A 26,256-nucleotide genomic window follows, 5' to 3' on the forward strand; every position below is an offset into this window, starting at 1 on the left:
ATGGGTATCGTATCCGAGGTTTTCGAGGGTGCAGAGAACGATTTTGTGATCATTTTTGAAATCAAAGATGGCCGCCGCACAAAATTAAGATTTCAGCAATATGGGTATCGTATCTAAGGTTCTCGAGGGTGCAGAGAACGATTTTGTGATCATTTTTGAAATCCAAGATGGCCACCGCACAAAATTATGATGACAACATTTTTTTTATGACATAGGAGGACAAACGAGCGTACGGGTCACCTGGAGTTAAGTGATCACCGCCGCCCACATTCTCTTGCAACACCAGAGGAATCACAAGAGCGTTGCCGGCCTTTAAGGAAGGTGTATGCGCTTTTTTTGAAGGTACCCATGTCGTATTGTCCCGGAAACACCGCACAAGGAAGCTCATTCCATAGCTTTGTAGTACGAGGGAGAAAGCTCCTTGAAAACCGCACTGTGGAGGACCGCCACACATCCAGATGGTGGGGATGAAATCCTAACTTGTGGCGTGTCGTGCGAAGGTGGAATTCGGCGGCAGGAATCAGGTTAAACAGCTCTTCGGAACACTCTCCGTGATAAATGCGGTAGAAGACACACAATGAAGCGACGTCTCTACGCAACGCCAAGAGATCCAGCCGTTCACAGAGCACTGAGTCCCCGACAATTCGAGCTGCTCTACGTTGCACGCGGTCAAATGGATCGAGCAGATACTGGGGTGCGCCATACCAGAGATGACAGCAATACTCCATGTGTGGCCGGACCTGCGCTTTGTAGAGCGCTAGAATGTGGGCCGGCTTGAAGTATTGCCATGCTCTATTGATGACGCCCAGCTTCTTCGAAGCCAATTTGGCTTTGCCCTCCAGATGGCCACGGAATTGGCAATCGCTCGAGATTCGATTCGAGACCCAGTATTCCGATACTAGGCGCGGCTTTAAGAGAAGTGTTCTCGAAGAGCGGTGATACGACAAATGGGGTTTTTAGTGGTAAACGCGCAAACTTGAGTCTTCTGGGGGTTAAATTGGACAAGGTTCAATTTGCCCCATTCCGCGACCTTCTCGAGAGAGGACTCGATAGTAGACACAAGTTTCTCCCGGCACTGGTCGACGATTTCCCGAGAGAGACCTGCATGGCCCGTGTATACTGCATCACCAGTGCTGTCGTCCGCATAGCAATGTATGTTCGAAGTGTCCAACATATCATTGATATGCAGAAGAAACAGCGTAGGAGATAGCACACAGCCTTGGGGCACTCCAGCGTTCACGGGCTTCGGGTTCGAGCAATATCCGTCGACAACGACCTGTATGCTACGCCCAGTGAGGAAGCTGGAGGTCCACTTGCACAAGCTTTCTGGAAGCCCAAATGATGGAAGTTTTGAGAGGAGCGCCTTGTGCCATACACGATCAAAGGCCTTCGCTATATCCAGGCTAACTGCCAGGCTTTCCCCCTTGCTTTCAATAGCCGCCGCCCATCTATGTGTTAGGTATACCAGAAGATCACCTGCCGACCGTCCATGGCGAAAGCCGTACTGTCAGTCGTTGATCAACTGGTGACCCTCTAGGTATACTAAAAGCTGGCGGCTAATTATGCTCTCCATGATTTTAGAGAGCAGGGAAGTGATAGCAATAGGCCTGTAGTTCGCCGGATCCGAACTGTCTCCTTTTTTTTGGATCGGATGGACAAGGGCTGACTTCCATGAGTCAGGGACTACGCCTTTGGAATAAGAGTGCCGGAATAAACGCGTTAGCACCGGCGTCAACTCAGGGGCACACGTTCTAAGCACGATTGGAGAAATGCCATCCGGCCCGCTCGACTTCCTGACATCCAACGAAAACAGAGCTCGCCTAACAGTTTTCTGTCTGAACTGTACTTCAGGCATAGAGCTCTGACACCGCGGGATGGTCGGCGGTGTTTTTCCGTTGACGTCAAGTGTCGAGTTGGAGGCGAAAAGAGCGCACAGGAGCTCGGCTTTCTCTTTTGCCGTATGGGCCAGGGTGTCATTCCTCATGTGTAACGGCGGCATGGACGGCTGGTTGAAGTTACCAAGAGCAGCTTTCGACAACGACCAGAACTTGCGTGTTCCGGTCGGGTAACTGGAAAGCTGCTCGCCGATTTTGACGACGTGCTTAGACTTCGCACGGGTGATTTGCCGCTTAAAAAATCTGGAGGCACGGCTATATTTCCTCTTAAGAACTTTGCAGTTCGGATCCTTTGTGCCCAGCGCCGCAACCCAAGTGCGATACGCCTGTTTTTTGCAGTCAGATGCTGCTTTAACTGACGCATCGAACCAGGGCTGTGATCTGCCACCGACCGGTACTACAGAGCTTGGTATAAAAATATCCATGCCCTGCAGTATCACATCGGCTACTGCAACGGCGCAGGCACTAGTATCATCTGAAGGGAAACAAACCTTGCCCCAAGGGTAGGATGCAAAAAAGGAACGCATCCTATCCCAATCTGGTGACTTGTAGTGCCAAACGCGGCAGGTCGCTGGTGGTCTGCGACGTTGGCGTCGGATAGGCACTACACTCCTGACCAGGCAATGGTCGGACGTTCCGGGAGGGGCGTCGACAAAGACCTGGTAACCATCGGGATGTGTAGTCAGCAGAAGATCTAATAAGGACGGCATGTGCCTCTCCACATCCGGAAGCCGCGTTGGCGACTCAACCAATTGGGACAGACCATACGCCAATGCAAAATTATGCACAGATCGCCCTGCGTAGTCTGTGGTACGTGATCCAAGCCATTCGGCATTGTGCCCGTTGAAATCACCCAAAACTACGATTTCAGCGGAGGGGATCTGTGCAAGCACGTCGTCAATTGCCGCTTGAACGCAGCCCATGAGATGATCGGTTTCTGCGTTACCACTATGGGACCTGTAGAGACACGCATAGATACGGACGCGGTCTTCTAAATCTACGCGGAGCCAGAGAGTAGACAGGTCCCTACCCTCGAAATTGCCTAGACGGCGACAGCAGATATCCTCCCTAACGTACACACATACCCCGGCATGAGGCAAAAAATTGTGCTAAATTTTGTACCCGGGGTACGTTAAATATGACGTATCGCTAGGTCGAGATATCTGCGTCTCCGTAAGGAAACACAAGGCCGGCTGCGCCGTCTCAAGGTGGTGGTGGACGGCGTTTAAATTGGAGTGAATTCCCCTGATATTGCAAAAGTCCACGTTGAGCGTGGAGCGGAGTGCCGTGGTGTTTCTGCCTCGTTTATCCTCGGTAAAATTAATATGGGTATCATATCCGAGGTTCTCGAAGGTGCAGAGAACGATTGTGGGAACATTTTTGAAATTTAAGATGGCCGCCGCTCAAAATTATGATAACAACAATATGGATATCGTATCCGAGGGTGTCGAGGACGAATTTTGAGCGGTGGCCATCTTGGATTCCAAAAATGATCCCAAAATCGTTCTCTGCACCGTCGAGATATCCATATTACTGAAATCATAATTATGAGCGGCGGCCATCTTGGATTTCAAAAATGATCACACAATCGTTCTCTGCACCCTCGAGAACCTCGGACACGATATCCATATTGCTGAAATCATAAATTTGTGCGGCGGCCATCTTGGATTTCAAAAATGATCACACAATCGTTCTCTGCACCCTCGAGAACCTCGGACACGATATCCATATTGCTGAAATCATAATTTTGTGCGGCGGCCATCTTGGATTTCAAAAATGATCACAAAATCGTTCTCTGCACCCTCGAGAACCTCGGACACGATATCCATATTGCTGAAATCATAATTTTGTGCAGCGGCCATCTTGGATTTCAAAAATGATCACAAAATCGTTCTCTGCACCCTCGAGAACCTCGGACACGATATCCATATTAGTGAAATCATAATTATGAGCGGCGGCCATCTTTGAATTCAAAAATGATCACAAAATCGTTCTCTGCACCCTCGAGAACCTCGGACACGATATCCATATTGCTGAAATCATAATTTTGTGCGGCGGCCATCTTGGATTTCAAAAATGATCCCAAAATCGTTCTCTGCACCCTCGAGAACCTCGTACACGATATCCATATTGATGAAATCATAATTTTGTGCGGCGGCCATCTTGGATTTATCTGACTTCCCTAAAGTACATACATACAAAAATCCCGCTTGGCATAATATTCAAAATAATATTACTTAAATTTTATTTTAGTTCTTTCCGACTTCCATTTACCTATATATTTCAAGCAATACGCCGTCGGATCATCATTATTTTTTTACTATGATTCCCGCTTTGTATTTGTTTGCTAAAATCTTACGTAATATGAGCCCGAGAGACACGAACACAGTACCTTACTTGGCAGTGGTCACGGGCGTACTGCTGGCATGAGCGAGCATGCAACCAAGGCGAAGCGTTTGGTTTATTACGAAAAAAAATAATATTAAATAATTCACAAAGCGTATTGATGAGTCCCACAATGAAAACTTATAAATACTAATAAACTATCGAATAAAATAAGTTTTGTGTTTATAGCTATCATAGTTTTATGATAATATAAAAAATTCAAATAAAAAATACTATTTTTCAAAAAATAAATCTATCGAGATTTTTTTTCGTAATCGTGTTTTCGTAACAGCGATAATTTAGATAAAGAAATGAAGATTAACATGTCAAAAAATTGGAACCGTAGTATTTGTAGAAGTATTTTAAGTAGATTTTTAAAAATCTTACTTTTTAGGACTATAGCGCCTTTAAAATTTCCGCCAAACATAAATTATATATTTAATAAGTGTGCTCTGTCGTACAACTAACACACACTTGAGTATAACTGCTCTGTGTTCTGCTGTTTTATCATTAATATAAAGAGTAACATGGTAAGGTGACCGTTTTCTTGTTTTTATATACAATTCCAGTTATTTATAAATACCGCGCCTGCTACTGATCACAATTATTGCGTTTTAGCCTCGTTCAGGTATCAACTATAAAGTGACCTAGTAATACACATCTGGTATAGAAATAGTCACCACACACTCATGTGTGCGTCCCATTGCGGTAGGCAGAGACAACAGAATGCTATAAAAACAGTCACCTATACTACCAAAATTAAGTTTATTTCGACGTCAATCGTTATTTCTTCGCAGATTCGTATTAAGTTCAAGAGAATTGGCGTTAGTACGGTTTTACAAAATTCTTTTTAATTTTTAGACTTATTCTTAGGATCTTGGTGCCTAAATATACTATCACTTCATTGTTATCATCGTTCAGAAAAAAACATTTAGAGTTCTGACATATTGTTATCCTTTTTGTAAATCCTTTATAAATTAGTTATACTAACTCACCGATACAACGTCCCAGTATGTATTTTCTTCACACCGTCCATGACTGCAGGGGCGTCCTTATCATCGCATCGCACCCTCGTCAGCCCTTCAACGATTCCAAATCAACAGCATTTTAGGCCGCTGCGATCGCTTGCACAGGAATGCCTGGAACAATGTCGAGGTTAAGCATTATTAGGCAAACCATTTTAACATTTGTCACCACTTTGGAAAAGTTGAGCTGTAATTAGGAGTACCAAAGAAAGTCATTGCAACTCTCATTAACCAATATTCTCAATATCTAACAGCTTCTTCACTTTTAAAATAATATGTTAAATACAATATATGCAGTTTCAACAAGAGTCGTTGAGTACAACGGAAGCAATCAATATATATAAAGGAAGATAGGATGATTCAGTAACCAGAAAAAGCGCTCATTCAGGAGTACGATGCATAGCTTATAAACCAAAAATTAACTCGACTAAATTTACTTAGCAACAGTTATTCTTAAAGGAAAATACAGTTTAAAAGAAAAAACAACAACAAGTTAACATACGGAAGTGAATCATGGGTAGGTACACAAATAAAATAGAAAACTATATAAAACAACACAAAGAACAATGGAAACGAGCATCCTAAAGCTGAAGAAAATACAAAAAAAAAACATAAAATTATAAGAAATTAAACCACTACTAACAACAACTTTACTTATCTCCAAGCACAATCTATACATATACTTAATAAAACCAGCGTATTTGTACAATTAAAGACTAAAGTTAGGTACTCTTATCCATCTTGGAAACTACTCAACGGTTTTTCAACTAGTTTTCTAAAGCGTAGAAAGTATATGAGAGCAGAATATTCAAATTCTAATATTTTTATTTAAATAGGATATGAAATAACTTAGTGAAAGTCAAAAACTACTACCTATTACTAGAAAATAAATGCTTCAGACCTGAGAAGATCGGGCACTCGAAATTCATCGGGCTTTTTTAATACAATTTCGATACCAAAATTATTATTTAAATAGCCTGATAGCGGTGGTTTGATTAAGAAAGTCAATTATGATAAAGTAACCTTTACCACATAAACGTCTTTAAACAATTCTTTTGAATTCCGTAATACACTTGTTTTGAACATTTTCTGGGATCATGATGTTGTAATAGATGATTATTTTATACTCTGAATTTTTATTACATTTATCTAGACTTCATTTTTGTAAGCGAAGATATACTCTGATCTAAACTTCAACATTCATAGTGCTCGCAAATATGCGGATCCTTTATCTCATTGGCTTGACTGCACTCGTTGTAGTAGAAAGTCAATGACAACTCAACAGTGAAAATTGATTAGTAAACAATTGTATCTTTATCCTGTTCACACGTAAAAATAAAACGCGCCAAGATCACACAAGATTGTGATTCACTTACAAACAAATAATATGTGCAGCAATTAATAATGAACAAGACCGCCGACACTCGTGGCAGCTACAACTACATTGGTATTACAATAACGCTTCTAGTACTCTACTCTACTCTCTTAATATACATTTGATAGTAACGGAATTTTTTTTATTATCTAAAGTAATTTACTGAGGACTTTCTAAGTTAATATGAGCATTAAATTCACTGTCGTATGACTGTTATTTATAAAAAAAAACTCAAACTGGACATTCATTACACTTGTTACAATATTGTTGACAAACTTCACAATTATTAAACTGACAGTTATATTATTATGATGACGGACTTCGCAATTCTAGCTATAATATATTTTTTTGTCAGAATCAAAATATATTTTAAGAGAAATAAAGTATTAAAAACATTACATATTTACTGTATATATATATATATATGAGACCAATAATATATTTAATATCATCATTATATATTATACTCAGATAAGTCCGAATTTTATGTATAAATTGCAGCAATAATGTAATAAAAGTTAAATAAAGCAGGATGAGTGTAGCAACAATTAACTCGCAATTAACAGTCCGACTCACATTGCGTCGCGGTCGCTTACACGGTATACGGTGCACCCTATGTTGTGGGGGAACACCAGTCTGACATAATAACTTATTCAGGGCTTGAACACACTAAAAACAGCCACCACGTGTGGCTGTATTTAATGAAACTTTCAGTGATGGCTCGAACAATTGAAATGGTGAGCTACGGTCGTTCCTCAATGACATTCTATACAGATCATTCGTAGTCTGATAATGGAACGGCAAAAGTGTGCTTATAGACAATATGAGCACACTTCCCTCCTTGGTCGTGTGTCAACAATCGGGTTCTTAATTCATATTATGTAACCTTAATTGAATAAATACGTACATTGCCACACATAGATGCTTATTGACCACGAATATTTTAAACAACTGGAGTGAATACGGAAATATATCTAAGGTATAGTAGTCGAAGCTTTTTACAGCGCTTTCGCACTACGTCCGATCCGTACCCGTGAAAATACAGATCTCGGACATCGGATATTGCTTACGCACTACGTCCGATCTCTGATCCAATTCGAAGCAATTCAAGTGCCACTTTTTGGCATATGGCATTTTACGTGGAGCCACACCAGAGCATTCACGTCGTTGATCATGAATCCTTTCAATAGGCGTCAACTTCTATCAATGCTATTGTACGTACGAAGGCGCAGAAGAAATAAATTATTTTGGGTGCACTCTCTCGGTGGAGCGACGTTTAAAAGGAGCTTCTTACAATCACCACGTAAGTGTAGTGTAACGTCGATACGACAGGCAATTTATTATTACTACCGAATGAGTGTGTCCACCTTCAATTTCATTTAAGATCACATAAAAGAAATGCTTGCAGTCACATTAAAGTAAGTAAAACTCAGTCCATAATCAGACAATATTTATTATTGTTAACTTATAAGAACTAATGAACGTAGACAACACTGCACATCCCTGTCATTCGGATCGGACGCATGCGCGAGCATTCATACCATGGCTACTCGGTCCGTCAATAATCTTCTCCGGAACAGAGACGGCTGACGGAAAGAAACCTGATGACGGACGCCGGATCTCGTGCGTAAACTATACAAATAGTTGTAGGACTATTCCGGACCGTATGTTCTTGAGTACGGGGTACAGATCGGACGTAGAGCGGAAGCGCTCTAACGGTGTAATTAGTGGCATTTTCCTTAGTGTTTGTTTTATACGACGTGAACTGTTGATATGTATAGAATATACAACTTGAAACGATAATAACAACGACAGCCTAGAAGGTGTCGTTGAGATTATCGTAAAAGTGACGTTTGATTATTTGTCAAATTTGAATATTCGTCTCTGACATTTTCATTAGAACCGATAATATCGAGAAAAATGTTTCGATCGTTCAATCATCGTTTCGACATTGAATACCACGTAACTAAGAGTAGGATTCGACACGAATATTGCCACGATATATCGAATAACTATTTTAGGAGTAGGCCCCCAGTATCAGTCTAATAAAAGCACAATTAATTGTGTTTTTAACTGACCTAAAAAAAGAAGGAGATTCTCAATAGGCTATTTGACTCGTTTCTGAAACCATCTCATACCTACTATTAGTGTTTAAGAATCCTCGAAAATTTTTTTTTTTAAGTTTTTTCATTAAATAAAAATCAAAGTTTTTGAAAACCCACTTTGATGAAAGTAAACATTTTATTATTAATGAGTATTTATCAAAATCATGAATGGTTACCGTCATTACAATACCTTTACCAATTTATTATTTATTAACTGTAGTTGAAATTATCTAACTGGAATATTATCTTTGTTTTTTGTTATTGTGTAGTGATAAATGTTAATATTTTCAGGAATATATATAATTCCAGCAAACACAGGATAAAAGTACATCTCCAGAACCTATTATCTACTGGAGAATCTATACAATTTAATTTTACGAAAAAAATATTATTTTAGTGCTATATATTTACTTGTTAAATTTGTGTAAGTATATAAATAATTAAAAAAATCATGTCAACAGACTTGATATTGCTAACGTGACTAATTATAAAGTAACATATTTTATTAAAATATAAATTTTCAGTTGAGTGGTTGCTTCAATTGGCATAATAACTATGATGAAGAGAAAATGTTGATATTTTATCAGCTCACAATTTTTAATATCTCTCTGCAAATAAGTGAGTTATTATATCATGTTGTGTAACTGTTTTCTTACACAACTGGTTGAAGGTAATATATTTTAATGTCAACTCGAGTACAGGAGGGTTCCTAACTCCTGCAATGTGTCCATATTAATAATGCAAAACTGTAAACATTTACAGCCACCACCTGAAACAGCACAATCTAAACACTGGCAGCTTATTATTGGACTTGTATTTTCGTCAACCACCACAGTCTCGTTATAAGCACTAGCCTTAACTTTGTGTTCAGGACAAATCTAGCCTTTGAGCGTAGTTTCTCTTCCTGCACTACAAAGAAAAATAAATTGATCAAACAATCAATTAGAGTACCTACTGACATAAACCCAACCCTCGGAGTCTCTCTCATAAACGATACATCTAAAGTCTAAACTATCTTAGTTCATTTGTAATATTATACGATTTATATATTTATCCAAAAGTATTGTTTTATGAACATATTATTTCAGATTTTGGTGGGTGAATAAAAGTGTATAAGATATTTACATGGCTGTTTTGACATTCCTTAGCTCTGGTGAGAAAATTCGCAGTTATAAGGAACATTCCGACCATTAAAGCGTCAACTCTCGGCAAGTTTCCGCTATCTGCTTTCATAAAATTACTCTCTATTATAACAAATTAAATAGATCTGTACCAAACAGTAGGTATGTATGAAGATAAGTCTCAAAATCGGAAGTAAAGCTAAAAACAACAGTCGCAAACGGCAAGCTGCAATGATAGAAGATGTTTCTTTACAAACGTGTGACGTCATAAAAGGCATTAATTTTCTCAAAATTGATGCCTTACGAAATCTTTTTGATGTCATTTCTAATATACTAGATACTTCTACCGAAATAGTAACACTAGCCAATCACAGCCGTTTACGATCATGTCGTTTCAACTCAAAAATATTACGTTTATTATGTGGTTTTCGCAAGAAATACTACTATAATCTACGCGGATGGTATATGTATAAGTAATTAATTTCCATACTGTCAAATAGCCTATCCTACTGCACTCGGTTCACTGAACCGAATTTAACAATTTAATAACAATAATTATTGTAACTACATTCTTTTGTCGTAATAATATGATTGACATTTTGGTAGTCTAATATTTTTCAAATCATTTTACTCTTAAAATAAGTTGATTATTAAGTTGTATAAGAATACGCAATTATATATTACCTTTTAGTGCATATTACGTGGGTAACACTGAGAATGTTTAGAACTGGCCAGTTAGAAACGTTGCTTATGAAAACTTTTTTTGAATTTCAATTTTAGAACTCTTTGGTAACCTTATGTAGTATATTCAATATTGTATTCATTTGTCATTTGTTTTTGTGAATTGGCGGCAAATCTAAACACATTACACATGAAAATGAACCTAACGCGAGAAAATTTTCGGTCAATGATTTATTATGACTTTTGTTGTGGGCTTACTCAACAACAAAGCTCTGATAGGCTACGATTAGCATTTCTTAATGAAGCCCCATCTCGTGGCACTATTAACAATTGGTTTAACGAGTTTAAGCGTGGACGTAGCAATCTCAATGATGATTCGCGTGAGGGACGTCCTTTAAGGCGACACTAAGGGCCTACGCAGACCGGGACGGCAAGGCAAGGGATTTTAATTTTTACTAATGGACATTCAACCGTACTGGTACAGAAATACGACATAAATTGCTATGCTTTAAAATGATGCCGTGGCATTGAAAGGGATTTTATCGCAACACGCGCCACAGGCTCCCGTGGCGGGATGCCGTGGCATACTGCGGTAGGCAACGGCATGCCACGGACTCCGGCGCTCGTAGTGATATACTGCGGGGTGCGGCGGCGGGAGTAGAGAAGCGGGGAATGCACACCAATATTGACCATCCATTTGCGCCCGCGTCTTTGACGACTGTGCTACGTGATTTTTTCGGAGACCAGTTTTTTACGTTTTTTATTCCAACATGGAGGAAAAATTAATAACTTTAGTTCAAGACTATGATTATTTATATAATATGTCATCAAAACATTATATGAACACTCAAATGAAGAACAATGCGTGGAAAAGAATTGGAATAGAAATGAATAAAACAGGTAAGTAAATATTTTTGCACTATAATTATATTTTAAGATTTAACACAGTATTAATGTCTATTTACAATATCGTTTTGCCATGGAATAGAGCCCTCATCAGACCTAAAGTAATCTTTAAACATCTCCCGTACTGTCATACCATCTAATGCATTGTTCATATTATTATCGTTTTCTAAATTAATGCTTACACTTGCTATATTTTGGCTTTCTGTGCTTGTACCACCTATGATGAAATTGTGTAAGCAAGTACATGCTAAAATGATATTATCAACATATTTTGGTTGAACCTGAATTCCTTTTTGACATAATTCGAAACGTTCTTGAAGTATACCAAATGCATTTTCGACGATACGCCTGGCTCTACTCAAACGATAATTGTATATTTTCATTGCTTCATCTGTCAATCGATCGCCACTAAATGGTCTCATAATGTTTGTGGTTAACGGAAAAGCCTCGTCTGCTACAAAAACATACGGCAACTCAAGATCTGTCCTCGGTAAACGTTTTTTTGGGGGAATATCGAGGGCATTAGAAGTCAATTTTTTTCCAAATATTGAGTTTTGCATTATACCTCCATCACTATTTCGTCCATATGATCCTACATCTGCAATCACAAATTTATAATTTGCATCCACAACCGCTAGTAGTACGATACTGAAAAACTTTTTATAGTTTATGTAGAGACTTCCACTATTGCGAGGTGCTTTTATCTTGAAATGTTTACCATCTATTGCACCGATGCAGTTCGGGAAATTCCATTTTTCATCAAATTCCATCGCGATTCGCGTCCATTTTTCCCTTGTTGGTTTTGGCATAACACTAGGTCTTAGGGCATTCCAAATGACTCGGCAAGTTTCATGTACGATAGAGCGCACTGTACTAAACCCCATGCGATAGCTGTAACCTAGAGACTTGAAGCTACTTCCCGTGATCAAAAATCTGAAAGATAATATAATTAGGGGTAAGTGAGGCAGAGTGAAAGACAGGGCACAGTTAAACAAAGTCAATTAAATAATACAGTTTACGTATTTATATATAATTATGAATTCCTCATGATATTTTTCCGTCACCGTAATGCCAGTGGTAATTTCTACTTAGAAAAAGATTAGCTCAATATAATCCCATAAACACAGCTGGTGCTAACCTAGTCACTATCTAAGGCCTTTTCCCATTACCTACTTATTCTGTTTCTATACCATTTTACCTGCTTATGTTTTGTTTTAGGTGAAGAATGCCAGAAAATATGGGGTAATATACGTAATAATTTTAGGAAAGCTCTGAATAACAGAAAAACAAAGAGTGGTGACCCGTACACAAAGCGACGCCCTATCAAGTTTGAAAAAGAGCTGGAGTTTTTGAAAAAATTCATTCAGCACAGAAAACAAACCTCGAATCTGGACTCCTCTTCAGAGGATACGCAGACTTCTTTCGCAGAATCCGCTGTCAATGATAATGATGAACGTTCAGTTTCGCGAATGACCAATGATTCACACCATTCCTTAATAAGACCAGAACCTACAACAACTGCTGAAATACTAAATAAATACATTGAATCGAAAAAGGAGGTGGACCCCATTGATTCGTTCTTTCAAACAATGGCTGCCACAGTAAAAAAACTACCAGAAAGAGTGCAGGTCCAAATAAAGAGACAAATATTTAATGTGGTAACTGACGCCGAATTAAAATACATAGAGGGAACTCCAGCTCCAACATCTGAAGATGTCTCTAGCTATGAAACCACCTCAGGCTCTGGTTATGAAGCTGCTTCGGGGTCTGGCTATGGAACCGCCTCAGGCTCTGGTTATGAAGCTGCTTCGGGGTCTGGCTATGGAACTGCCTCAGGCTCTGGTTATGAAGCTGTTTCACGGTCTGTTTATGGTACCGCCTCTGGCCCTGGCTATGAAGCTGCTTCAGGGTCTGGCTACAAAACTGCAGTTTGTGAATACGAAACTAATCTAAACTAGTAGGTACTCTAAATTAAGTAAAAACAAATAAAGATCCAGGGATTATCAGTGAGAAGGTTTATCAGTGCAAAAACTTGAAAATCGTTATTATGTGTCTACAATACATGATTGTACTTGGCAAAAAATATTGTTTTTTTTTTTTAATTTAATAAAAGAAGAAAAAATAAAACTTATACAATCATTTAACTACCCACCTCAAACACAAGGATAATCTCTGATCGGCTTCAATGGGGTTGCGAAAATTGGTCCTCTGTTTTTCGATATATGGTCGACATATATTCAACAGTGCTTGAAATTTCTCATAATCCATTCTATGATAGTCATAAAATTTTTGCACGTCGTATTTTAAATCATTAAATAAATTATTGAATTCACCCTTTGATTCCCTTTCTTTCCATAAATTATCAACCCAAAATCTTCTTCTATCCCTATTATTAGCCTGTGCACCTTCTTCTTCATCTGCAATAATCGATATCAACACCAAATCCCAATCTACCATTTTAAAACTGAGGCACACCAACACTCGATCAAACGCAACTGAAGACTAAAAGTGTATCAGGCAGCAGGAGTCGCTGAGGCGTGCTTTGTCGTGCCGCGGCACGCCGTGGCATGCCGTGGCAAAGTGCTGGAATGCCGCGGTATCTAAGCGGCCAGTGTGCGCTGACTCACGGCAAAATCCCTTGCCTTGCCGTCCCGGTCTGCGTAGGCCTTAAATGCCAGCGACCTTGAGCGATATGAGTTCACGGCTGCCGGGCCGCCATCTATGTAACAAAGCCAATATTTTCAAAATTCTTGCGTGGAAAACAGTTTATATGCTTACAATCCTCGTTATTCACTACTAATCTGACTAAATGAACCTACACAAAAAAGTACAAGCTATAAGAATAACTTTTCTAAGAGAAATACCAAAAAAAATGCGTCACGCCATGCCAAAAAACTTGTTTAACTTCAAAGAAATGTGGTAGTTCAAAAAGGCTCGGCAGTGTTAACTATAACCAACAGCAAGCATTAGCAACCTACAAATAAGACTTAAGGATATGTGTAACAGGATTAAGACGTAGTGTTCTTTATAGCTCGAAATGCTATACTTTCACCACAAAACTTGTCTTAAAACACCATGTTTGCGTGTTTTCTGCTTACTCTTCGCCTTAACAGCGACTAATAAAGATAACATCAGTGCTGTGTGACGCATGATAGAGGAAGATATGAGAGTGACCTATCAGTAGATACGGGCAAGCCTAGGCATTGGTATGAGTCAAGTTCAAAAAATATTACACGAACATTTAGGCGTCAGGAAGCTTTGTATCAGGTGGATTCCTCATACTTTAACCGACGCGATGACCTAAAACACCTTCGCATGGACTGGTGTCGCCAAATGTTAGAGAAGTTCAACGGCGGTGACTCAAATGCTGTATTTGGCATCGTCACAGGTGATGAAAGCTAGATATATTGCCACGAACCCGAAACCAAAAGACAGTGTTGTGCTAGAAGATAGAAGGACAGTTACTACAGACTGGTATGTCAATCGCTGTTTGCGTGTTGTCTTGGAAAAAATTCGAAAGCAGCGCCCTCGAAGCAGGATCCTCTCCTTCACCACGACAATGCTTCAGCGCACTCCGCATAACGGACTGTTGAATATTTGACTATGGCAGGTGTCGAGATAATGAGTCATCCGCCATACAGTCCTGACCTGGCTCGCTGCTACTTTTATTTATTCCCAAGAACTAAAGATAAAATTCGAGGTATTCGCTTTACGAGCCCTGAAGATGCGGTGAAAGCGTACGAAAATGCCATAGAGACCCCTAAGGAAGAATTCCATCGAATGCGGCGATTTGTAGAGAGGAGCGGAGATTACTTCGAAAAACAATAAAAGAATTGGCAACTGTCGATATTAAGCCGTTTTTCATTTTCTAAAAATTTTCAGTGTTACCTAGGTATATTGTTTTGGAATAGTATTTTTTTGAAGTCGGTTGTTTTTTTATTTTTTTTTTTTTTTTGTAATGATAGTTACCAAGGATTTCTAAAAAATAAAAATCTAGATGCCAAGAAAAGCTCAGAATATTCACAGATATAACTTAATAATATTTTTTTAATTAAAAATACTATATCCGGTCTAAAAATGTTGGAAGCGCTACTTGTGGCATCAACCTTATAAGACACTAGACTAATCCTAATCCGTATTCGCAATGCAAACAATTCAGTGAACCGAGGTGAGCGGGCGCGGGGAACTGAATGCTCATTGGTTGAGTAACGACCACACAACATTTTATCATAAACAATCGCTACTATTGGTTTATATAAGCTCTATTTTCCTAATGTGCCCGTCCTTTATTATTCGTCTATGGGTTCTATAATATGGCTTGTGATAAAAACATGGTTTGTGTTGTGTATTCAGATGGGCAACTAGATTAAGGTACTAAGGTTAGTAAATCATTTAAAAAATCATGAATAGGCAGTCATATTCAAAATACATTTGTTTAGCCAAATCCTGTACTACGGACCAGAGAACCATACGTTATTAATACAATATATCACAGATACTTGAAACAAACATATTTATCAAACATACCGGTCACTACAAACAAAGGGCCAAGAGCTAGCACCTATATTATTAAATCTGGTGTAAATCCATATTTTTGCTACTACTAAATAACAGGTGTGAATTCTTTATGAAATGCCTTTTGATGGCCATAAATTTTCCGAACATTTACAATTGTAATTCATATTTTTTTACACCATTGGAAAGTAAAGATTTCAACGAATAGAAAGCACACAAACTTTTTGAAAAATGCTGATATTTTGACGGGTGAATTTTTGATTGAAAATAAGGGCTCTTTTCCGATATTTGAGTCAAAATAAGGTGAAAAAATAAATATTTCAATTCAAATAAATTACAGTGTATTTGGGACATAAAAATGTAACTTTGTACAATATTTCGTGAAAGATTTTTTTTTGTAAAAGATAAAAATAAAAAACCAAAACCTTGGTTTTTTGAATTTTTCACGTAAACTTTGAGGTTATGTGAAAAAAGTGTAAATACAAAAGTTGTAGATCTTTTTATTACATACAACTTTGCCACTTAACTTTTTGCCATAGGACTTGTAGTTTTGCCGGAAATCGAGATAAACCATTTTTTACCCTAAAACACCCCCCCTATTCCACTTCCCGACCTCAGATCGCCCGTAATTTATTTTTCCTTTAATTTTTGTTATATTCTCGTCCTTTTCCAATAGGTTTCATCCTACTATTATTTTGTTACACTTTTTATCATTTTCAAAGGCTTTAGCACTGGTCTACTAACCATGGATTTGCCTACGATTCTCCAAGGATATCTAATATATAAAATTCTCGTGTCACGGTGTGCGGGACCGAACTCCTCCGAAACGGCTTGACCGATTCTCATGAAATTTTGAGTGCATATTGGGTAGGTCTGAGAATCGGACAACATCTATTTTTCATCCCCCTAAATGTTAAGGGTGGTCCACACGATTTTTTTTTTAATTCTTTTGACATTTTTTTTTTAAATTTGTTTGATTATGAGTCAGCATTAAAAAATACATACAACTTCAAATTTTCACCCATCTACAATCAACAGTTACTTTTGTTGCGCGATTTTAATATCGGCAATACAACGTTTGCTGGGTCAGCTAGTCATTTTATAATTTGCTAGCCTGCTACTATATCTGTCGAGATGTCTCGTTTACTCTCGTTATACTCTCAACGCGTATAATAAGGGTTCCAAGCAACAGAACAATACTCAAGGCAACTTCTCACCACCGCATTATATAGTACAATCATTGTTTCAGAATTTTTAAATTCCTTGGTATTCCGCAGAACAAACCCGAGCATCTTAAAAGCCTTGGAAGTAATGTTATTAATGTGTTGGTCAAATCTTAGGTTGCTATCCATAATCACTCCAAGATCCCAAATATGCTCAACCTGCTTAAGAGGTGTATTACCTAATTTGTACACTAGATCTTTACAGCTATTTAGCCGTTTTCTGGAAAATCTCAGATGAAAACATTTCCCAGCATTTAATACTATAAGGTTACATTTACACTAGTAAGCTAAACTATTTAAATCCTCCTGAAGTTGTGGCAATTTTTAAATCGTCCGTAAATATATTCTGAATGATGGATATTTGTAAATACGTCATTAATAAACAAATTAAATTAAATCGGACAGACATAGGAGCCTTGTGGTACACCAGTTGTCATTGAATATGTGGATGAATTGAATCCATTTACTGCCACTATACCAGACCTATTTGCAAGGTATGAACTGAACGATCTAAGAAGGCTATTTCCGATTCTCGATGCAGCAAGTTTTTCGGTAAAGATTGAACGGTTAACTCGATCTAAAACTGTGCTGATGTGTAGTTATAATGTCTTAAATGCCATATGAGTTCTTTGCAAACTAATTTTTCAAATACCTTGCCTAATACCGGTAATATTGAGATTGGCCTATAGTTACTTACCATTTATCTGCCACCTGACTTCTAGATTGGTACCACGCGTGCTTGCTTCCATCGTAACGGGAAGACACCGCAAGTTAAGTATTTATTGTAGATCTTTTCCAGCGGATATGATAAGGGTTCTGCACACCTGACAATGAATAATGCTGGGATGTAATCACATTTTCTCCTTTGTATATATTTAATCCCTTTAAAATTTTAGTGATATCTTCACGGGAAATTTCACATGATAATAATAAACTACAGGCCTATTGCTATTACCTCCCTGCTCTCCAAAATTATGGAGAGCATAATTAACCACCAGCTCTTGGTATACCTTGAGGTTCACCTATTGATTAACGACCGGCAGTACGGCATTCGCCATGGTCGGTGGGCAGGCGATCTTCTGGTATACCTAACACATAGTTGGGCGGCGGCTATTGAAAGCAAGGGGGAAGGCCTGGCAGTTAGCCTGGATATAGCGAAGTCCTTTGATCGTGTATGGCACAAGGCGCTCCTCTCAAAACTTCCATCATTTGGGCTTCCTTAGAGTTTATGCAAGTGGACCTTCAGTTTTCTCACTGGGCGCAGCATACAGGTCGTTGTCGACGGTTTTTGCTCGAATCCCAAGCACGTGAACGATGGAGTGCCCCAAGGCTGTGTGCTATTTCCCACGCTGTTTCTTCTGCATATCAATAATATGTTGGATACCTCCAACACACATTACTATGCAGACGACAGCACTGGTGATGTCGTATACACGAGCCATGCAGGTCTCTCTCGGGAAAACGTCGACCAGTGCCGGGAGAAACATGTATCTTCTATCGAGTCCTCTCTCGAGAAGGTCGCGGAATGGGGTAAATTGAACCTTGTCCAATTTAACCCCCAGAAGACTCAAGTTTGCGCGTTTACCACTTAACAAACCCCATTTGTCGTATCACCTCTCTTCGACAACACTTCCCTTAAAGCCTCGCCTAGTATCGGAATACTGGGTCTCGAAATCTCGAGCGATTGCCAATTCCATGGCCATCTGGAGGGCAAAGGCAAATTGGCTTCGAAAAAGCTGGGCGTCATTAATAGGGCGGCAATACTTCCGGCCACATTCTAGCGCTCTACAAAGCGCAGGTCCGGCCACACATGGAGTATTGCTGTCAACTCTGGTCTGGCGCACCCCAGTATCAGCTCGATCCATTTGACCGCGTGCAACGCAGAGCAGCACGAATTGTCGGGGACCCAGTGCTCTGTGAACGGCTGGATCACTTGGCGTTGCGTAGAGACGTCGCTTCATTGTGTGTCTTCGGGAGACATTTATCACGGTGAGTGTTCCGAAGAGCTGTTTATCCTGATTCCTGCCGCCGAATTCCACCTACGCACGACACGCCACAAGTTAGGATATCATCCCCACCATATGGATGTGTGGCGGTTCTCCACAATGCGGTTTTCAAGGAGCTTTCTTCCACGTACTACAAAGCTGTGGAATGAGCTTCCTTGTTCGGTGTTTCCGGGACGATACGACATGGGTACCTTCAAAATAAGCGCGTACACCTTCCTTAAAGGGCGGCAACGCTCTTGTGATTCCTCTGGTGTTGCAAGAGAATGTGGGCGGCGCGATGCAACATGCTCATTTTAGATTGAAGAGAAGTTGGAATCAAACAAATCACAGATTGCTTTACCATTCGAAGCTGATGTATCATTCATAAACAATTCGCTGGGATACGCATTTTTATTTCTAGTTTTGACGTGTCACCAAAAGATTTTTGGATTGTGCTTCAAAGATTCCTCGAGCCTTACTATGTATGATTTGTAACAGATATTCTGAAGCTGATAGCAACGATTTTTTAATAAATGAAATGTCATTTTATCGAGCGGATTTTTGTTTTTTTATTACTTTAAGATGCCAGGCATACATATCTTTTAATAGCCGTATTAAGTGTTTAGAATACCAAGGCGGATACTTTTTATATCATGATCTTGACATTGGGACATATTGACGTATCAGATTGTCTACAATACCCAATGACGTTATACACATATGAACATATCGTTCGCAGTCTGATAACGGAACGGCAAAAGTGTGCTTAAAGACAATGTAAGCACACTTTTCTCCATAGTCGTGTGTCAACTGTGTGTCAATCAACAAGCCTAAGTGTGCTATAAAAAGTGCTTAAATAACACATTAACGACTCAAAAAAAGATAGTGTGACTTATCATCGGTAAGGTTAGTTTATTTATACAAGATTGATATGCAAAAAGCGTAAGTAATTTAATAAAAACGAATATTTTTTCATTTAATATGGTACAATTATTGACAAGACCCGCTTGTCAGGATGGGACATATGAAAGTCACAAATGAAAACAATAGTGTCGCTCTTTTTAACCGACTTCAAAAAAGTAGGAGGTTCTTAATTCGTCGGTATATTTTTTTTTATGTTTGTTACATCAACTTTCGACTGGGTGAACTGATCATTCTTTTTTTCTTTCAGAAGCTGGTGCTTCCCGTGTGGTCCCATTGCAATTTGGTCCAGATCTGACAATGACATCTATGAGAAAACCATAAGTCTTAAATTGATTTTAATTTTATTTGAAAGCTGGTGCTTCCCGAATGGTCCCATTGTAATTTGGTCCAGATCTGACAATGGAATCCATGAGAAAACCATAAGTCTTAAATTTTGCTATACATTCTTATAGCAAAGTGGATTATACATTTAGGAATAACTCAATATTGCACCAACCGATTTCGATGGTTCTTTTTTTTTGGAAAGCATATACTTCATTGATAGTTTGGTGAGAGTTTGGTTAGGTTCTGATAACGGAATCCATGACAAAGTAACGGAACACTCTGTAATCAAATTGCAAAGTACTTACGTTCATTGCTGCATTGAAAAATTTTGTATATTTACACATATTTAGACAAATTGTTAGTATTAGTGTACTTCAAATTCACTAAAAATCATAAAATAAAAAAAAAATACAAAAAAACAACCGACTTCAAAAACACTATTCCAAAACAATACATATATTACGCACTAAAAAGTATAAAAATAATTGCGTGTTTTTATACAATCATATTAATTAATCTAATTGTAGTTACGATTATTGTAATTCTTGGAGTCGGTGTCATCCAAGATAGGTTTGTAACTACATACATAGTTATAGGTGAGATGTGCTTGAGTCGTGAGGAGACGGGAGGCGACAGGCGAGAACAGGTCGCAACGGAAGGACGCCGATTCCAAAAATAACAATAAACGTAACTAAAATTAGTACATTCCAAGGTCGTAAGACAACACCTTTTATCATCCTGGAAAATGTATTGGCAAAAGACTAGTTCTTTGAAAGGGAAATACTATGCTGATGTTCAATCCTCAATTCCTACTCGTCCTTGTTCTGCAATTTCAATAATCTGTAGATTAAGGCTAGGCCATGTGTGTACCCCCGTCCATCTTGCTAAGCTGCATATAAGAGACAGATCTCTTTGTGAGTGTGGACTTGATGAAGGAACTCCCAATCACATCTTTTTCAGTTGCCCTCGACTGTCTTCTTCTCTTTATGATCTCCTTCCTCCTGATATCCCTCGCCCCACTGATTTCAAATCCTTACTCTCCTTTGCTAATTCCCCTTTTGTTTATATTTTATGTTCATTCATTAACCAAAATATATATATTATTTTGGTTAATGTTTTGTTAACTTTAGTTTGTTTGTCTTTTAACCAACTAACCCATTGTATATAATAATGTGTTTGTCTTTTTTGTTTTAGATACATCAACAGTGTTCTTTGCGGTGAATAATCTCAGCCGTAACAAATTTCTTAGTTTCTGAAGACCTTTATTCACGAAGCCATATATAGCAGAGATCGTCATTGGCGAAATCTAAAAGGATACGCCATCAAGCCAAACAATAATAATAATTATGTTGAAAAATTAATATAAATTAAATGAATATATATATATAAATCAGCAAGGAAATGATTCGAGCAAATGACACTCAACTTATTTAGTTTGTCAAATTCTTCACTACTCTCTCTTGGTACTAACTGGTGCCAATTCTTTTCATTATCTTCTGTACGAAAAAGCTGAAGATTAGCTTTTACAGATTTTCGGTGTAAATAACTATCAATTATCTATACAAATATATATACCAGGGTATGATACACCTGTTTATAAATTGCACTGGTTTGTTCACGTTCTTGTAAGCCATTCATATTTGACGGCAATGACTTTCTGTGCACAAAATACAATGTTACTAATCATCATTCTAAGGGCCTTTTAAAGAATAATGACTCTATCGGCAATGACTTTCCGTACACAAAATACTATATTGACTGTGTGACTCCATAGTTTTGACTGTGTGCTTGTCGCATCCTTTCATCTGTCTCATTCTGAAAAGCGGGAGAGAAAGGGATGTGAATACTTGTCAATAATTGTACCATATTTAATGAAAAAATATTCGTTTTACTAAATTATTTATGCTTTTTTCCAACCCATCTTATATAAATAAAATAAACTTACCAGTGACAAGTCACACAATCATTTTTTATATCATTAACATGTTATTTGAGCACTTTTTAAAAGCACACTTAGACTTGGTTATGTGACACACAGTTGTCGTACGACTAAAGTGTGCTTACATTGTCTTTAAGCTACTATTACTTACTTTGATAAAAAACAAGTAGAGTAGTTTCGGTGATGAGGATCAATAGATTTTCTGCCATAACCGAAACAGGTGTCAAATCTAGGTTTTTTTATCCTGAAAACAATACTGAATCTCATTGTTCACTACAATTTAAATAGTATCAAATTGAATTAATGAAGTTGGGGCGAGTGACTAGTGTTGTATTACTTATAAGTTAAGTTAGGTGTCACACACAGTCCCAGCCGACAGTGAGCACTGTGAAACAACACATCGAAACAATTATTTATTTTACTATTTAAGTAAATATTACAAGTTTTTATATTATTTTCAGTAGCCCGAAATTAACTGAAGTTTACTCACTGACAGAGGGCTGGAGGAATGATTTCATTACAGCTTTAGAAGATCAGAAAGATTTAGGATTCCATAAGATAAAATATTTAGAAATAAATGAATAATGTACGTGTATAATTGAGTAGTGCAGGAATAGGTTTTATGAGGGCAGCTCAGAACCAATTGTCATGAAGATCTTTATCCAGCAGTCGACATCTTCCTGCTGATGATGATATATCAATTTAGGAATCCTATGTATGGTATGGTGAGGAATTAATGATTTATGAATTCAATGCACTGAATCTTTTAATTATTTGCTTTACTTGTAGGAATTATATTTATGACATTTTTCTAGCAATTTTTTTGTTAACAACAAGATAACAGTTTGGTAACTGAAAACCAATTTTTTTTTCTTATATTAAAGCTAGTGTATATTATACACTCTAATGTGGCTAGAGGTGTTTGGAGAGAATAACAACCAGATTGATGATGTACTGAAAAGGAGTTATGTCAGCAGAATCAAATGGAATTCTGTTATCTACCTCCACTCCTCCAACAGTCGGGCATGATTGTTGTAAAAGAGGCATTTATCATCCCATATTGATTCCTTTGGAATACTTGTTAATATAAATTAAGTAACACATTTACATGTTATTTACATTATCATAACATGCTAAGGTTGATAAGCTAAAGTTGATAACCTACAAGTGTTTATATTGGACAAATACTTTAATCAGGTCATTAATAAACATGAAGTAAAATAATTTCAAATTTTTTGTCTTTTCCAACCTTTGTCACTACACAAATACCTGATGGAGAGGTAATATTAGACTTGTAGTAACATAACATTATGATTATTAATAAGGCAGTTAGAGTTTGGTATAATTATTATAGTATATTTCAAAAGCTTTCTGAATATCAGGGTTGGGAGAGATTAAAGTAGATTTTATGTATAAAATATTTATATCAATTATATTTTATATCCATGGATTCCTAGGCTGCAAAATATATAGTCCTGCCCCTATGTCAAATTCAAAATGTATATGTGATAATATTCACATTCACAACTTAATTAAGTAATCATGCCACCTTTAGAATATATATATAACATATATATGGATATGATTGATTAACTACAGGCTCTTTCTTATAAGAAATTTAAATTGTATTAAAAGTTTGTGTTAAAAAAGTAACTGAAGAAAGTAAAAATTAATTTTTAATAAACTTAAACTAGTGATAAACATCAGGCAAATATGTTTTCTACCAAACCCTCCACAAGCAAGGAGCCTTTGGATTGTTGGGTCTAATAATCTAATGTTATTTAGCAGCATTGCTGTATAACTTTTAAAAGATAATATAAACAGAACACACATTGAAGGAATTTACTAAGGAAACAAGATTTTTATTTTATGTAAAGATTAGAGGTAACACATATTCCTATGAATCTTAAGGAAGGATTAATAGTAATTAAGATTCAATTATTAAAATAAATCATACTTATAACAATATATATAATAAATATAGGCATTGAGCAAAAATTTGGTGAGGATTTTATGACAAACCATTATCAAACTCATATAAAAATCATTAGATTTAGAAATATCGGTACCTTTCTCATTTCTGGTCTAAATAATAAACTGCTATCTAGACTTTACAGATAAGTTACCGTGAAGATTTCTCTAAACAGCAATGCTCACACGAAAAATCATTATTATCACCAACTAACACGTAAATACAACGAAACCGAGCACTTCTTTATTAATCGCTTGTAACTTAATGAATCATCTTTAAGTTTATGGAACGTGAGATAAGTTTTTATGGTGGTAATTTCTATCGTGAAAACACTTTCCAATAGCTTTTACTATCACACGGCCCCTACTCTACGCAAGTACTACAAACAGTACGAAAAATAGTTGATTGACGTACGTACAGGGAGCGGCCAAATTGAGTTCAGCAATAACACAGAAGATGCCACAGGAAACACTGAACAATTTATGCAGCACAACACAATTTATACACTAGCAAAACTATACGAGGTTCATGACAAATTACTTAAAAATCAAATAAAATTCGCGGAACGAAAATTTAGTCACTTCTTTCTGCCGTAAATTACCATAGACTAGCACAATATACTTTTTTTTTTTCAGATATATCAAATGGACAATGTGACAATGGTAGCTAGCCACTACAGCTAAAAATTCTCATATTATTTTATGATCTATGGTCTCAAATGCATTTTAAGCGGGGTTCTATCATCCTTGCTCTACACTGCTAGGGGAAGTTGCCCGAACTAAATAATGTTTTGTTAATCTTGGCTGACTACCAAATATTGGCGGCCCATTAGACTAAGTCAAACGACTTCATTAATTAGTGCTTAAAAGTATTCTATAAAGACTAAGATGAACTAAAGACCGATTGCCTATTCACTACTTGGAAAAGTGCAAACAGCCGTTGTCCGATTTACACACGGGTTGCACTGCTTTATTAGATACTACCATGATATTATCATAACCAGCTTGTTGTTTTGCACTCCTAAAACGGTGGACGTAAAGAAAGAAAGCAAACGATCTTTGATATTATGTCAATCGCAGTTAAAAGTAATTTTAGGATTGTTTTTCTAGACACAGACATCATTTTAGGTATTTAAATTTTAGCAAATAGCGTCGGTAATTCCATTAGAACAAGCTGTTCAAGAGACATTGAATTATTTTAAACATAAATAAATAAATTTTTACTTTTGAATTATTAAAAATATATAAATATTGTATAATATCCTATAATAATGTATTATATGAAATACATAAATTTATTCCTTAAAAAATTCTAAATATTTTATTAAATTAATGCCTATCAAACCTTACCACTTTATCGTAGGTTTTGATATTGACAATTTTACCTAAAAACACTACCAGTAATGATGTTTATAGACGTGTTAGACATAACACGTATGTAATAAAATGATAGAGCTTTTCATTTGAGTCCGTATCAAGGACAAAGAACTGAATAGATTCAATTACATAAGTCTTCTAAGTATTATACCTCAAACACCTGGTTCTTATCTAAAAAATTACTGCGATCTTCATATTTTATATAAAGTTATTGAACTTTTTCTTGAACAACATTTATCATAAGCACTGCGTGCTCAGTTAAGTGTGTGAACGCGAACGAAATCGCGGGAAACAGCTAGTTATTTAGTAATAAAAAAACTACGTTTTAAAAAACCGACTTAAAAAACTGAAAAGTATCAAATAACTAAAAATTTCATTTAATACACCTTTACCTTTAATATTAATAAAATTCTATTATTTATATGTGCTACCTATTGATAGGTTTAAAGTCAGTGCCAAGCCCAAAACAAAATAAAACTTAATATTATAAACTGCTTACTTACTG

The 26,256-nt window shown here is 37.2% G+C and overlaps 2 protein-coding genes across 8 annotated transcripts in view; both read right to left on the reverse strand.

Moving 5' to 3' along the window:
- Window positions 1-24,967, reverse strand: part of LOC126970079 (catenin delta-2) — a 122,470-nt gene extending 97,503 nt beyond the window's left edge. For 5 of the 6 annotated variants that reach the window (XR_007730530.1, XR_007730531.1, XR_007730532.1 and 2 more), the window contains exons 1-2: window positions 24,794-24,967; window positions 5,276-5,419 (exon numbers count right to left, since the gene is read on the reverse strand). Coding sequence is in view for 3 of the 6 variants with exons in the window: in XM_050815768.1 (XP_050671725.1) it covers window positions 5,276-5,316 (41 nt within the window). In the remaining 3 variants the exon portion in view is untranslated. Of the gene's footprint in view, window positions 1-5,275; window positions 5,420-24,789 lie in introns of all 6 variants that reach the window. The other variant, XM_050815769.1, reaches the window with a different exon arrangement.
- LOC126970091 (uncharacterized) lies at window positions 11,493-14,164 on the reverse strand. 2 transcript variants are annotated; one of them, XM_050815818.1, is made up of 3 exons: window positions 13,646-14,164; window positions 12,212-12,426; window positions 11,493-12,091 (listed from the first exon to the last, which is right to left on the reverse strand). In XM_050815818.1, the coding sequence occupies exons 1-3, from the start codon at window positions 13,948-13,950 to the stop codon at window positions 11,538-11,540; spliced, it is 1,074 nt and encodes a 357-aa protein (XP_050671775.1). In that variant the 5' UTR covers window positions 13,951-14,164; the 3' UTR covers window positions 11,493-11,537. The 2 variants fall into 2 exon arrangements, with proteins under 2 accessions (XP_050671775.1, XP_050671774.1); XM_050815817.1 differs by having other exon boundaries at window positions 11,493-12,426.
- Window positions 24,968-26,256: the final 1,289 nt, after the last annotated feature.

Source organism: Leptidea sinapis, chromosome 20 (genome assembly GCF_905404315.1).
Source record: "Leptidea sinapis chromosome 20, ilLepSina1.1, whole genome shotgun sequence".
In the NCBI taxonomy this organism is placed as follows: Eukaryota; Metazoa; Arthropoda; class Insecta; order Lepidoptera; family Pieridae; genus Leptidea; species Leptidea sinapis.